General features: G+C 34.7%; 1 protein-coding gene across 2 annotated transcripts in view; it reads left to right on the forward strand.

Moving 5' to 3' along the window:
• Nucleotides 1–15,871, forward strand: part of Set8 (SET domain containing 8) — a 48,887-nt gene that overhangs the window by 13,393 nt on the left and 19,623 nt on the right. Inside the window, exons 3-5 of one of the 2 annotated variants that reach the window (XM_081768180.1) lie at nt 2,504–2,774; nt 8,305–8,527; nt 15,510–15,700. In XM_081768180.1, the coding sequence (XP_081624306.1) occupies nt 2,504–2,774; nt 8,305–8,527; nt 15,510–15,700 (685 nt within the window). The remainder of the gene's footprint in view (nt 1–2,503; nt 2,775–8,304; nt 8,528–15,509; nt 15,701–15,871) is intronic. The other variant, XM_081768181.1, reaches the window with a different exon arrangement.

Consider the following 15,871-nt stretch of genomic DNA (forward strand, 5'->3'; position numbering starts at 1 on the left):
TGCAATTACGTACTATGGAGGTGTGAAAATCTGTTCTTATTGATCGAAGAATGCTTCTCTCAATTCGTTCAGCTCGGAGACGCTATGATGAATACCTTAAACAGAAACGAATCCAAAGTGCAGAGGAAAGTAAAATCAAAGGTGAAAGAATAAAACTGAGTGCTGAAATTAAAAAATTGGTACACGTGAAGGAATAAATAAATGGAATTATGTTACAAACAAGACGTTATCGTAGAACAAATTCAAGCACTGAAAGCAAAACAAAAATTCTGCTTAAAAATATAAATGTGAGTATTAACATGTCTCAGAGTTGGTAGTATTAAGACTGATAGGATTAGTCTTAGGGAGAGCTGGCAGTATATTTTCAACTGTTTTTATTGTTTTTCAAGCAAAAAAAAAAAAAAAAAAAAAAGTATAATCTGTGATGTCAAGGTATGTATTACTGTCATACATATATTATATACTTATTATATTAAGTATAACTTATAATAATACATACATATATTATTATATTTTCTCCTCCAAAATAATAACTTTTCCGATGTTTATTTCTCCAGATATTTTTCAGTTTGAAGTTGACTCACCCTGTATATAGAAGCTACAGTGGTTTATCGTTCACTTCTAGTGCATAGTCTCTTTGATTCGATCCAAACTCATGCCAAGTGGGTTTTGTGATGAATAAACACGGTGTGTGTGTTTTCTCGGAGTTTTTCTTCATCCCATCATTTCATTCATTCGCATCATCGTCCTCTCCTTTCGCCATTGTTATAATCGTGGGACATAAACTGAAAGAATTAATTTCATTTTTATACATATACAGCGGACTCTCTTTCATCCGATCTTGGATAAGTCGAGTACTGTTTTCCTCGAAAACGGGGGGGGGGGGGGGGGAGAAAGGTGGTAAATCGAATGATAAACCTCTCGTTTGAATAATTCGAAGTAATTACAGTTCTAGAATATTTAGTATTTGCGAACAGAATACAATTTCAATTTGTTTATAAGTTGTTGAAAGGCATCCACAGAAATGAGTGACACAAAAACACAATCCATCTAATGATGATAAAGAGGATGAAGACGGAATACAAGATAAAGTACAGAAAGAGGATAATCTGAAGCTTCCGAAATGGTTGAAACTTTGTTGAATATAAACCAAATGTTACGAATGACATACCGGTATTTCACACATTAAATGAAATTGGAGATTTTGTTGACCGTGTAAAATCAAAACAAACGAAGATCACGAACTTTTATAACTGAGAACATATATCCATGGTTGTTACTTGTGTATGTGATACTGTGTTAATTCAATATATATATATATATATATATATATATATATATATATATATATATATATATATATATATATATATATATATATATATGTGTGTGTGTGTGTGTTTGTGTGTGTGTGTGTGTGTGTGTGTTTGTGTGTGTGTGTGTGTGTGTGTGTGTGTGTTGTGTGTGTGTGTGTGTGTGTGTGTGTGTGTGTGTGTGTTTGTGTGTGTGTGTGTGTTTGTGTTTGTTTGTTTGTTTGTTTGTTTGTTTTTGTTACTGTACTTAAATGAGTTTCCATGGTTTGAACTCCCAAGTTCCATATCCCCGGCGGGAGCTCATGTGGTTCGGATTCCACGTTAATCAGTAGGTCCACGTCTCATATAGCCGCGCTGCTGAACGGAACGCTAAACAAAATCACCATCCCAAGTTCCATAGGTAATAGAATAAGTTAGTTACACACAGACCTGGAAATTTGTAAATCGTTACCTGGAAAAACAAAACAAAACAAAAAAGTTCAGTGATTTCGTGCGTACCAAGTAAATACGAACCCTGACTCTAGTGTATGCTAATTTTATACATACAGGAGTACATTTATTCACTTCATTGTAGGTATTTAAAAAATACATATTTGTAGATATTTCATATTTTGGATAATTCAAACTTTTTTTTTTTTTTTTTTTTTTAGTTCCCTTGTACTTCGAATTAAAAAGATTTCGCTGTGTATACGTATACAGGATGGCCCAAAAGTAGGTATACACCCCTGCATTGATCAAATATAACATTCTAGCTTATGGGTTTATTTGACACGGCTATTCTGAGCTTAAGATAGGAAGTAAAAAGATTTTAGGGACAAATAATAAAGAAACTAAGTCTATCTGATGGATAATAAGAAATTATATATAAAGCAATGAGTTGATCAGTACCGGGCTGTATGCCTATTTTTGGGCCACCCTGTATATATATATATATATATATATATATATATATATATATATATATATATATAATTTTTATTATTATTATTATAAAGATTCATTTTGCTACACTTCTTGGCCAATTGCAGGAACTTTATTATCTCAATACAAAATAAAAGCGCTAACCTCTAAATTATTTTTATCAGTAACTTGGTGAAATATGTAGTTTTCTGTAGTTCAACAAAATTACCGTACATCAATGCATCTTTTGATACCTGTGAACTAATAATGTTTTCTAATTATATTTTCAGAAGACAATTTAGGCAATTATTATTCCTGTGAGAATATAGCTTCTGTAACACTGGGGAGGAAGCAAGCTCTTAGCAATGATGTTGATGAAGTCAAGCAACTGCCAACTACAAAGAATGGTTGCATTTCCTATTCTCCCATTTCGACTCCACATAAAATTCAGTTACAGGAACCAGGAACGCCATTGTCTCCGTCATCTGCACTGTCTAGACTTCAGATCTCAGTTTCACCTAAAAAACCTGTACCTGGGAAAAACGGCAAAGTCCGGAGAAGGTAGGTTCTTATTTCTTTATTCTTTATGGATGAAGGTGCATTAAAATATGCGACCGTCACTCCTTTCCACACGTTAACACCGTGAAGGCGGCGTTCAGCCAGATTCTTAAGATTTACTGCGGGATGTGTTGAATAGCGACATTGTCAGTGGGTATATTTTATGAATAAACTCTAATTTTTATTTAGGGGCCGCGGTGGCTCAGTGGTAGAGCGTTCACCTCTGGTGCATGGGATCCCGGGTTCAATCCCAGCTCCCTCCAAGTGAACTTTGTGGTGGACAATCACCGTGTGCGTGGGTTTCCTCGGAGTTCCTCCGTTTCCTCCCACTTTCTTCATTTCACCATTTCATTCATTTCTCATCATCAGTCTCCTTAAGCCTAGCCGGCATAACCGCGGGACGGAAAACTCAAAGATTCATTTTTTTTTCTAATTTTTATTTCATATTTTTTGGAATCAGATAATGTGCATACACATCTCTGGGTATTTCGAAAATTGCTCGGGTTTAGGAATTAGATCTCTGGGCTTTCGACAGCTATGGCCATGTTGACCCGTGGAGGATGTGTCCGTCGACGATCACACTGCCCGTGGAATTGGGGAAGAAGAAAGGGATGGGAAAAAAAGGAACTAGCCTGGGACCATTCTTCGTATTTATGTGTAAACTTTCCACTTTAAAGAATTGAATACATTTGTAGATAGTGGTGTCTGTTCTAAAATCCGTGCAGGTGAGTGGACAAAGTATCAATCTAGTGAACCGTTTATCCTTTGTCTGTTCTGAAAATGTTATTCGGGTGATAGGCTAGTTGTCTTCTCCATTACTTATTCCCCAAGGTTTACTGCATTCTTATTTTGATTGCTGATGAAGTCACTGTTCTAAAAATTACCGCAATTATAATTAATGAAACATTGAAATAAAACACTACATAGGTGATTAAAATATATATATATATATATATTAACTTTCCCGTATTCCAAATTTCAGGCCTTTGGTAATACAGTAAACTGTCGACTATACAGCCTAGTTCCAAATACGAAAGAAAAAAATTCCATAATAAAATGGAGAATTTTTGGAACAATCTACTCAACTTGTAACGCCTTTATAAAAACATGACTTTGCAAAAGGAAAGCAATCATCTATCAGGGACATTAAAAAAAAGAAAAAGAAAAAAACTGGAAACAAGTTTTAAGTCTTACCTCTTGACATTTGTGCAACCATTTATCACTTAACAGTCAAATAAATTTGAATGATTTATTTAAAAATTGGGCGTACGTTTTACGTAATCTTTTATTTCAAAATTATATGTACGTACAATATAAATCACGTTATGATTCCAGCAATTAAGTTGACATTAGAAAATTTATCGTAAAATGTGTATGTACAGTATTTGTATTATTGAACTTACATTTTCCTGTAATTCTCTTTAAACTTACAATACAGTGTATAAGCAACTATTTACTAAGAGAATCGAAAATATCAATAAAAGTAGGTTTTGATATAAAATGTGTGTTTTTAATAGTATGGAGGCAGGAAATAATTATAGAACTCCACCCTGTCCTTCCATCAAAGTAGGCCGGAAAGTTGAAAGTTCTCTATAATTGCGATTATTAAGCCTTCATTCTTTGTTGAAGCGCACAATAAGAATGGGTTAATAAGTTTTAGATATAGGTGAGTGAAGTTACTGTTTGAAATGGGAGCTGGTCATTGACACATTAGCGTAAAAGACAGTAACTTCATTCACTTACATTGTGGGTCCAGATAAATGGCAACGCTGCATTTTCATTTAACATGGGCGCATAAAGAGTTTACAGCCCAAACGACTCATCCGATTTAAAAAGTTCTTTCACTTTAGATTGAAAATATTGTATTTGGAGACGGTTTCCCCTCTTAGATTTTGTTGTAACTCTGATAATGTCAGGGGACTATGACTATAACAATATATATATATATATATATATATATATATATATATATATATATATATCATAAATACTGTCACAAAGTTTGGAGTAACGCTGTAGGCATCCGGAGTGGCACAGTGCTGCCATCTGTGTGTAAAGCGGAAGATGCATGTAGTGTGTGTTTGACTGTTCATGACATACGTTGATTACGAAAATCGTGTAGCAGTAATTGCACTATACAAGGTCGGGAAGACAGCAGGTGAGATTTTCAACCTCCTGAAACCCCTACAAATCAGCTAGAGATTCGTGTATCGCGCCATACGGCAATACACCGAGACTGGAACGGCAGCTGACCGCTCAAGGAGTGGCAGACCACGAACGGTACGAACCCCACAGGTCCAGAAAGCAGTCGCAGCAAGAAATCCTGTTCGAACACAAAGTGTGATGGCTGCTGAGATGAACATCAGCAGAAATTCCATGTCTCGTGTGCTCAGGAGTGACCTACATCTACGAGCGTATAAGAGGTGGACTGGTCACAAGAGACTTGCTGCGTTACGCCAACAATCTGCACAGAAAGATTCTGTTCACTGACGAAAAGGTGTTCACAATTGAGCAGGCCTACAACGCCCAAAATGACCGTGTGTATGCCACGTCATCTACTGCAGCTGCTGAGGCAGCTCCAAGGGTTCAGAGGGTTCATCACCTTGCCTCAGTGATGGTTTAGTGGGGAGTGAGCTACTCAGGCACAACCCAGCTGCATTTTTGCGAAAAAGGTGTTAAAACATCTGCCAAGGTGTACCAGGAAACAGTGCTAACACCTACCATTGTCTGCTACCATGTTCCCTGGAGAAGGGTGGATCTTCCAGCAGGATTCCGCTCCAGGTCACAAAGCGAAAACCCAGGAGTGGCTGGCACGGAACGTCCCCGATTTCATTTCTACCGCTGATTGGCCTTCTAGCAGCCCAGACCTTAACCCTTTGGACTACAAACTTTGAGCAGTTCTTCAGGCAAAGTCTGTCATAAACGGCATCCATCTGTCGACAGTCTGAAACAATCCTTGACCCGTACAATGAACAATTTTCGCATGGACGTGGTGTGTAATGCCATTGACCAGTGGCCGGACAGACTTCGTGCCTGCATCAAGGCCAAGGGGGGACATTTCGAAAAATGATTCGTGCGTCAGGTGTACAACATATCTATCTATCATATATATATATAGGGTGTTAATGAACTAAACCGACAAACTGTAAGAGGTGATTCCTCACATCAAAATAACAGAAAAAGTTCAAGTAATTTGCAATGTCAAGGTATGTGTTACTGTATCATATGTATATAATATACTTGTTAAATTTCATGTAAATAACAATTATGTGTTGGACGACGATGGGGATGGAGGAGGCCGTTAGAATAGTATATGATAGAACTTATCCCATATTTTTCCATTTATGTTGAAGAATTTGTCAGGAAAATCGATCTTCACTTTTTTGTGGGAACTTTGCATGTAGCCAGAGTGAAAGGAAGTAGTATTGCTTTCAAACTTTTACTGGAAACCTAAACGGCAATTGTCCATTAAGAAGACGTAGGCACAGATGGAAGGACAATATTAAGATAAATTTCGCAGACATAGGAGTACAGAGTAGAGACTGGATCCAGTTAGCTGAGGACGGAAGTCAGTGGAGAGCTTGTGTGAATGTTGCAGTGAACCATTGGGTTTAATAGGCCATAGAGTGAGTTATAAACGAAAATGATCTGATAGTTATACATAGCTAACCGTTTATCCACCGAATTACTTTCCAACTTCATCCCTTACGTATATAATTAAGAGATTTATGCAAATATTGTATTTATTTAACAACTAGAAGTCCTCACCTTGAATATGTTAGTGAATTTTAATGAACAAGTACAGTGAACATTCCTCTTTCAATATCGAAGTTTTTTTTTATTCTTCCTATGAAGGTCTTCGCGTATTTCCCAAGTTGTGACAATTACCAGATTCAAATCATTAGAGAATAAGTTCCAACACAATTTATTTTCACGCATTTGAGGTTTGTAACTGGATAGCATCCCATCAATGACATCATGTTACTCGCCGTGTTGTACTTTCGTACTGTGTTGATGATTAGGCACATGGATCCTTTTTTGACTTAGGGTAGTATTATTTTGTTCTTCCCATTGGTAAGTAAGTCTGATAGTTTGATGTCAAGTGGACTACGGATTTGTAATTTCATCTGCTCATATAACATCATCACCACTTGGGAAATCACACTCTCTTCTATCCTTTTCCATTTCACTTGCGGGATCCAGAGGACATTTACCAGTTGTGCTTTCCAATACTGTACCAGTTTCTTCAAACCACTTGGTTTTGAGCCCTTTCAGTAATCCGTACGAAGTGAAGAAATTATTTCGATTGTAGAGGATTAGTCACAATATCCAATAAGGTTGTTATCACTTTAATCCAAGTGCTAAGCTATTTTCATCAGTATCCTTTCCTTGATAGATTTTCATGGTATATGGGTTCCATCAAATGAAGAAAACATCTAGATTTCGAATCCACAACAAATGAATTTTCTCTCTGTAAACACCTTACACGAGTCATCGTACGTTGGCCATAGTAGGGAATCATTGATTTGTTGATGAACTCTTAGATTATTACTTGGCAATATTTTACCTGGTTTATGTACTTCCTTAAACTTGGCATTATCCACAACCTGGAAATATGTCGTTTTATCCCGAAATTTCCGCCTGGCGATTGGAGTTAAGACAATTGATACATTTAGATCTTTTGGAGTCGCCCAGCCCATATCTTTTCTTGAGACGTTGTGGTAGGCACTGACTATACATACGTTGTGGCTGAAGATTCTGTTTGTGTGTTCCTTCTGTATCAGTTAACTGATAAAGTTTGTTTCCATTGTTTATACGAAACGCTAATGTTTCCATTTCGGAACGTTTTATATGGGTCTTAAAATGGCAGTTTGATACGATTATCGTTCTATAAAATAGTTCAGCTAAGTTTCGTATCGTATCTAGGTAATATAGAATGTGTTCGGATACCTTAATGATATTTTCGATATAAGTAAGTTTTATAGCAACTTGAAAACGTGTGGTTACATGCTCTTATTTGTGACAACATTGTGAATTTGTGTGTTTTACTTGGGCACAAAATAGAGAATTGGTCTAATATGAGGTCAAAAATTCGGAGCAGTCCGAAAAATTTATAGAATTAACGATTTCAACAGAGATAGTCATTCGAGGGGAGAATTAAAATTGAAGTTAACTATAAGCATAGTACTGTGGGTATTCTACTACCTATTGTGTAAATCATCTTCGTTAAGGAAATTTTCTTCAAATGACGTGAGTATACACAACGACAAGCCATCAGTGCGGTGTAAAATAGAAGTGACCTAGTGGTGTTCTGAATATATCTGCAAGAAAGTGCTTCCAGCAAATAAATAAATAAACGATATATAACAGTTGGATTATAATTAATAGAATGCATCAGAAAGTATGTTTTATTATTCTAGTATAGAAGTCGTGACAATGCAATCGTTTAGGCTTTAACTCGTATAGAAAATCTCTTATTGCTTTTATTTCTGTGAAGTGTAACCTTGAATTTATATGGTATTGTTTTTTGAAGGTTAAATCCTTGCCAAAGTCAGAACACGCAGCCATCAGCAACCACAACGCCAACGAAGACCAGTTGGTGTAACATTCCAAATTTGATGCCCCAAAGTCATAAACTCACAGAGTACTTTCCTGTTCGACGAAGTGAACGAAAACCAAAGAAGACTCTTCTCGAAGAGAAACAGCGAGATCTAGAGGAAGCCATTTTGTCGGAGAGAGAAGATGGACTGGAGGTTGTATGCATGATTTCAGTTCTTTTGTTAGTTATTATCTAATTATAATTAAAATTAATGTATTTTAAAAAATTATTGCAGAGAGGTTTGCGGTGTTTTTGTATGTGTAGGTTTTTATGATCAATTTCGTATCCAGTAGTATGATGATCATTATTTTTACATTATTCGTATAACAACCATCTGTAAATAACTAAGTGCAATTAAATTAAGTTTACTCTGTAGTGGAATTGGCAATTTACTTTAAATTCTAAAGGAGATTAATATTGTTTTTACTTTTCCGTCCGTCTGCCTGTATTAATCCTTTCTAAGGCAATGAAGAGCGCTAAACAAGCTTCAGGCTTGAAATTTCTATAGTTTTGAACCTTTTAATCTACCCCAGGTTCCCGCTTCCGGTCTCATCAGAAATCTGGAAATGTACAGACAGTATGATCAAACTATATTTCGAAGTCATCGTCATTTCACTATTGAAATAATTTCAGTGACACTTATTTTTTTATGTATAAATGTTTCAGATACAAATCTGTGTCCATTTTGCCCTGAAACAGTGTAAGAAATATATATATATATATGATGTACAACATTGACAGATACCGTAATGTGTTTCTAAAATGATTGAGTCAAAAATATCAACATCTGGCGATAAACTATTATACAATGATGCCAACCTGAAGTATAACGAACGTTGTATAATTGATAGTCTGGGTGTTATACACCCTCCATTCCAAAAGAAACCGAACGTTTTAAAAAAACAAAAAAGCAATGTACATTTTGGAACAAATCATTTTTATTAATCAATGTATTCCCCTTCTGCATCGATACACATATTTGCACGCTCCAACAAGTTGTCAAACGACTTCTCCATGTCCTTTATTGGAATGGTCTTTAGGACGGCGGTCGTCGCCTTCTCAATGGCATCAATCGATGCGTGCCACTTTCCTTTCATAGCCAAATGCAGTTTCGGGAACAGATAGAAATCGCACGGAGCGAGATCTGGTGAATAGGGCGGATGATGCAACCGAATAATGTGATTTTTGACCAAAAATTCAGTTAAAAGTCGCGAACGATGTGATGGTGCATTATCGTCCAAAAGAGTCCAACTGCCGATTTCGCTATATTCGGGCCGAATACGACGAATTCTTGCCAGCAAACGCTTCATGACGCCCAAGTAAAACTCTCCAGTGACTGTCTGGCCGGGCTGAACAAATTCTTTGTGGATAATTCCTTTTGAATCGTAAAAACAAATCAGCATCACCTTAACTTTTGACTTCACCAAGAGACTTTTTTTTTGGGTGTTCCTTCATCCGGCGCTCTCCATTCAGCACTTTGCCGCTTTGTTTCGGGCTCATATTCAAAACACCACGTCTCGTCACCAGTTACAATCGATTTCAAGAAGTTTTGATCCTGCCGAACACTTTTAACGATGTCTTTGCAATGCGCAATTCGATCAACTTTTTGGTCTTCAGTGAGTTTGTGTGGTACAAACCGCGAATTAACCTTCTTAAGGCCCAAAACTTCGGTCAAAATGCGGTATGCGGTTGTTTGAGGAATGCCTAATTCCATTTCAATAACTTTCACCGACGATTTTTTGTTATGTTTGATGAATTCACGCACTTTTTCGATGTTTTCTTCCGATTGTTACAGTTCACTTTTACCGTAAACAGTAACAATATTATTTCATACGTTCGTATATATATAAAAGCGTAGATTTTATATTACTAAGTAACATTGATAAACCTATGGGTTATTTTCGAGAGGAAGTATTATGGTCCGCATATCCTTAATCTGCAACAGCTGGTGAGCACAATACGGCTGCTGACTATGTTTATGATTATGTATTATACTACCGGTATTTAGGCCTGTTTCTCATAATATAAAACAAATTCCCTTGTATAGCATGTAAACAAGGTTCAAGAGGATAATTATAGCGTTGATTAGACATGCAGAGCAGAAACACATAATATGCATGTTTACGAACTGAGTGAATAAAGTAGGCCTATCTGTGTTAAACGTATAGTAATTATGTAAGTTGGGTTTATTTTCATAAAATTAACAAAATTTAATGTACCTTAGATTAGGGAACTTACCGACCACTGTTAATATGTTCTAGGTTAAAGTTTTTTTGTAATTGATAGCAGCTATGCTTGTCAAGAAATCAAAATCCTCCTTTGTTTACTTTTCTTCCGGATATAGGAAATGGGAAGTGCAGTAGTTCAAATTAAATATAAAATTTGTTGTGGATGTACAGAAAAGGGACTGAAGTGGAATTTAGAAGTTAAATTGGAAATTTAGGAGGTAAAATAATATGAGATTTAATAATAAATTACATATATATATATGACTATGGAAATATGTTACAGTAATAGTAGTTGTCCTAGAGGGAGCTATGATTTCCGGTGCAGTGAAAAATGTAGTAAGTTAACGGTGGTGAGTTTATGTAGGGCGGTACCCGATAATTAGAAATTATTGCTAAAAACGCTAATTGGAACTATAAACCTTAAGTAAAAACAATTCTGAACAATATTAAAATGTTTGGGTAGAATCGAGGTACTCGCCAATTATGTAAGTAATATAAGAATTTAAACATAAAATTTCATGGGGATTCATAAGTAAACTGCCATTTTGTTCTGACTTTGTGACCTTAACTGAAACAATTACCTTGGAAATTTAAACTGTTTATAGTGATGTTAGTTTTGCAAAGGAAATCTCAATTCTTGACCATGCGAAGCTAAATACCTGTAGTTGCACAAACCCGGGTAGGCCTATGGGGGAGAAAAAATTAACCTTATCGCAAACGTGTTCTGAAAGATTTATGAGTGTCTTTTCCACATAGTCATCCATGTTATTGATCGTAGATATGAAAATTCTGACAGTAAACAAACAGTGAATACTCATTATACTAGCTATATGCTATAAGGGAATAATCGCTGATTTTGAGCAATGACTCATTGTTAGCCGATATAGTAATTGTCTCATATGCTTCAGTCTAGATAATAATATCATCCTTCATTCACGGTTAATACCTCACGGAAATATAATAGTTTGAACGTATTATGAAATTGAATTGCTTTGAATAATATGTTTAGGTTAAGTTAGTGTAGGTTAGTTAGGGTAGGTTTTCTTTTATTAGTTAATAATCTCTGATGATTTTGAATATGTTCAAACTTAATTGATGCAGATGATAGAACGTACGGATAATATTAATTTGAATATGGAAATGTGTCAGTATGCTCAAATATTCGAATAATATGTAAAATGAGCACTCTGCGTATATCGAAATGTGATGATATGTTTGTTTATATATGTAAAGCACCTGGTAACTAAGTGATATGTATTACAGACATATTCGAATTGTTGAATATTGAAAAAAAATAATATTAAATGTTTAAATAAGATGAACAGTTTAACAGATAAATGTAACTTGATAAAAAAAAAAGTCCGTGAATTGGTATTACCGTGAACTTTTATGATGCGATTAGACGTTTATAGGATCTGTATGATCAAAATATGCTGAATATCTCAGTAAAAGATATCTAGACTGATTAAACGATAGATTCACTAATCTTAAAACTAACTACGGAAATGACCTTAGATATATATACTGTATTCATCGTTTATTGTACTGTTCCATATACATAGCAATACATCTGTGAATCACTAATGGAAGATTGTGAGTAACAAGAGAGGTGCATGTTTGCACATCTTCATTTTGAATTTAACTCCACTGATAGAAATGGATTCATTTTTTTTTTTTTTTCTTTCTCCTTTGTCATTGTTGATGTTTGATTTTAATTGCCTGTTGATAAGAGAAATAAATGTATTACTGAATTTCAAATAAAATTTACCCTTTTATTATTATATATAAATTACTAATGATAACATTTAAGTCGGATAGTAATTCAGGGGATGACTGGACACAATTCTAAAGACGTTTTATACTTCTCGCTGGAATGACATTGCCACAAGTTCTTGGATGTGCAGGTAAATAAATCAGTTCTCTTTGAAATGAATAATTGTTGTGCATAATAAATTATAGCATGTTTACGTTAAATATAAGAAATTCGTCAGATTACTGAACCTAATTATTTGGTCTATGGAAAGAATAGTAAAACACTATAGCCAATATTTATGACTGTTGATTACGTAACAATATCGAAATGAAAATCTAAATGGAATAGTGAAATTCGACCAAGGTGTGAAATCTGTAAGAATTTCTTTGATTTTTTTTCTTTTCTTCCTGTCTTAATGGCATGAAAATCATCTTGTGAAAGATTACGGCAACAGCCTAGATTAATTTTTTTTTAAATGTAGTAAGCAAATAAAGGAGACTACACGATAATCCGGTTCTGGGACGGCCTGATCTTTCGTCATCATCCAGCGTCTCTCTACCCGATTTGAATCGCCTGAACCACTCGTAAACTTGCGTACGGGATAGACATTCATCACCATATGCATTTTGTAGCATTTGGTGCGTTTCACTAGAAGTTTTACCCAGTTTAACACAAAACTCAATTGCAGCTCGTTGTTTGAAACTCATTTTCCGACCGATGTACACAACACACTGACAGTTGAAACGCAATAACTTTGTTGCCGTGCATCCAAATGTCATGACATTTATACCAGTTGTCAATGAGGGACTACGCCATCTACCGGTAAAATATTACAACAGATGGTACTAGTGGTACTATTTGTTTTCAAAAGTTCGGTTTCTTTTGGAATGGAGGGTGTATATGTTAGTAATGTATGACTGCAAGTAAGGCGAGAAGATGTAATGCTCTGCGCAACGAACATAAATTTATCGAAGTAACGCATCCAAGTTCGGAATGTAGGGAGCCCGTACCCCAAGGAATCGAATATATTTAAAATGAAACTACTATTAGATATAATAGAAAATCAAAAATATAAAAATGTGATCAAGATTCATGGTAATATTGAATTAATTGCGATTGGAATGAAACTAGATAGGAACATGCATCTACATATAGATATACAGACATAAATCAGTAAACAACTCGATGACAGTTTTGATAAATCACATTATCTGTACATAACGGTTTAATACGATTTTTTTTTTTTACAGATGGCAAAATTTTACAATTTTATTATATATAGCTTTGTAGGTACTTACAGATAAACATACCTAGGTATATGATAGCAGTCGTTAAATTGCTTGCACTATTATTGCGGTTAGTTTTATTTGTCTTATATTTACTGGGAATAATGATTTACATTGCTTTAGTGCACAAGATGGTTTATATATTTTATTTCTCAGACATATTCATATTTCCTTTTATGACTTCAATATTATTAATTAGCATTCAACATTTTCTTCAACTTTGTATCATTATGTTTAATAACATTACTAAATTATACTTTATTTCTTTCATTCTTGTCGATTATTCATTTTTTTATAATTAAACATACCTCAAAAAATAGCACCAAGCAATAAGCAGTCGAGAGTTCCAGCACGAAATTCCCAATAAGGTGATATAGGTAACATACATCCGATCCATACCATATTAAACTTCAGACACCGCCATCATCATCAATAACCCTTTAAGTGTGGATACTTCTTATGTCTTCAGCGAGAATTATATCGTAGTACTTGCAAAACCGTGCACAGATAATGGGTTATAATTCGCTTATAATTTAGATTAAGCTCAAATAAAATTTATACCAGATTAAAGGACATCAGATTATTGTCTATGGGAACCCGGAGTGGGTTCACCGGTTAATGATTCATAATTTCAATTAACATTTTCATGTACAACTACTTTAAAACGACTTCTAAATACAGTTCTATGTTTTACTTTGACTATCATATAAATCGATGTTTTAAATGTTAGGTCTTACAATTCAACATTAAAAAAACAGACATCAATCCCATTTGAACTTATAACAAATTTTATATCTTTTTTATCAACAACAGAATAATTTATATCTTCTAATTTTATTTACTTTCTCCTTTTATATGTTGAAATTTTATGGTGCAGAATTAGACCCTGTTCGTCAATAAATTAAACAATATTTAACTTTTGTAATGTCCTCGCAGAACGCGGGGCATTACAAAGATACACGAAAATTGAGGACAGAAACTAATAATTTAGGGTTAATTTTCCCATTCATAATTTTATGGGGAAACAGCAAGTTTGCCACCATGCGTCGAATAATTGTAGTCTGATTAAGTTTGTTTAGGAGCTGTATTGTATTAAGATTACGAACTGGAGAAACTGTTTGACAATAGCAAGAAGAAAAGGTTACGAACATTATCAAAACTGGATAGATTTCAAGCACAGGCCATATTCCATATCGGTGAGCAATATTCAGTTTTAGGAGATAACAAAAGTTTTGAAGAAAATAGTGTTTTGGGATCGCGACTTTCAGTAAATCTGTAAAGAATACCTAGTATTCACATAGCACTCTTCACAGTAAGAGTGATGTAATCAGCGTATGAACATTGGGTTCTTAAAGAACTTTTACGTCAGTTTAAAGCAGTTTCGTAACGTACTTATTGTGAATTAGTTTGTTTTCGTTTAGAATATGTTTTCGATAATCTTTAATAATAATAATAATAATAATAATAATCAGTTAATTAACAAAACAAATATTGAAGTATTTTATTTCCAACTTCGCTAAGTTTAGCAGCAACTCATTTCCAAGCTTTTGCAATGCATATACTTGATTAGTTTGTTTTCCTTAAATTTTCAGTCTTAAAATATTCATATACTGACTTCATTTGTAAAATAAATATTAGTCCTTAATTTTACAGTGTAGGTGAACTATATTTTTTCTTCCTTGATTTCTGCTAGAGGCAATGGCATCTTAACTTTGTTTCTTTATTAATTCTCTCGAAGGGTGTATAGGAGATAATCATCGAATTAAATCTTAATTAGAAATAATTAGCTCATTCTCAGTTTTCTTCCAGAACTTAGTTATTGATACTTTATTGTGCGTGTTAGTCATTAAATCTGTGTTTCTTTTGTATCAGGTTCACAATTTCGTGGAGAAGGGACGTGGAATAGTAGCCACACAGGAGTTCCGCAAAGGTGATTTCGTGGTGGAATACGCCGGAGAACTGATAGATATGGCAGAAGCCAAGATACGAGAACAGAAGTATGCTCAAGATCAAAACACCGGCTGCTATATGTATTACTTTAATTACAAAAATCAACAGTTTTGGTAAGTTTTAACATTGCTCCGGCAGCAGTAGATGAGTTTCCAGGTGTTGGATTCCAACGACAGACTTTTCTTTCCACCTGTCAATTGTATCTTTACATGCAGATATTGCTTGCTTTCCTTTCGCAACTTACTTCCCATTTCTTCAAACGGAAAGTGGTTTCATTTCTATCT

The sequence above is a fragment of the Thermobia domestica genome, chromosome 8 (assembly GCF_964235325.1).
Source record: "Thermobia domestica chromosome 8, izTheDome1.hap1.1, whole genome shotgun sequence".
NCBI lineage: Eukaryota > Metazoa > Arthropoda > Insecta > Zygentoma > Lepismatidae > Thermobia > Thermobia domestica.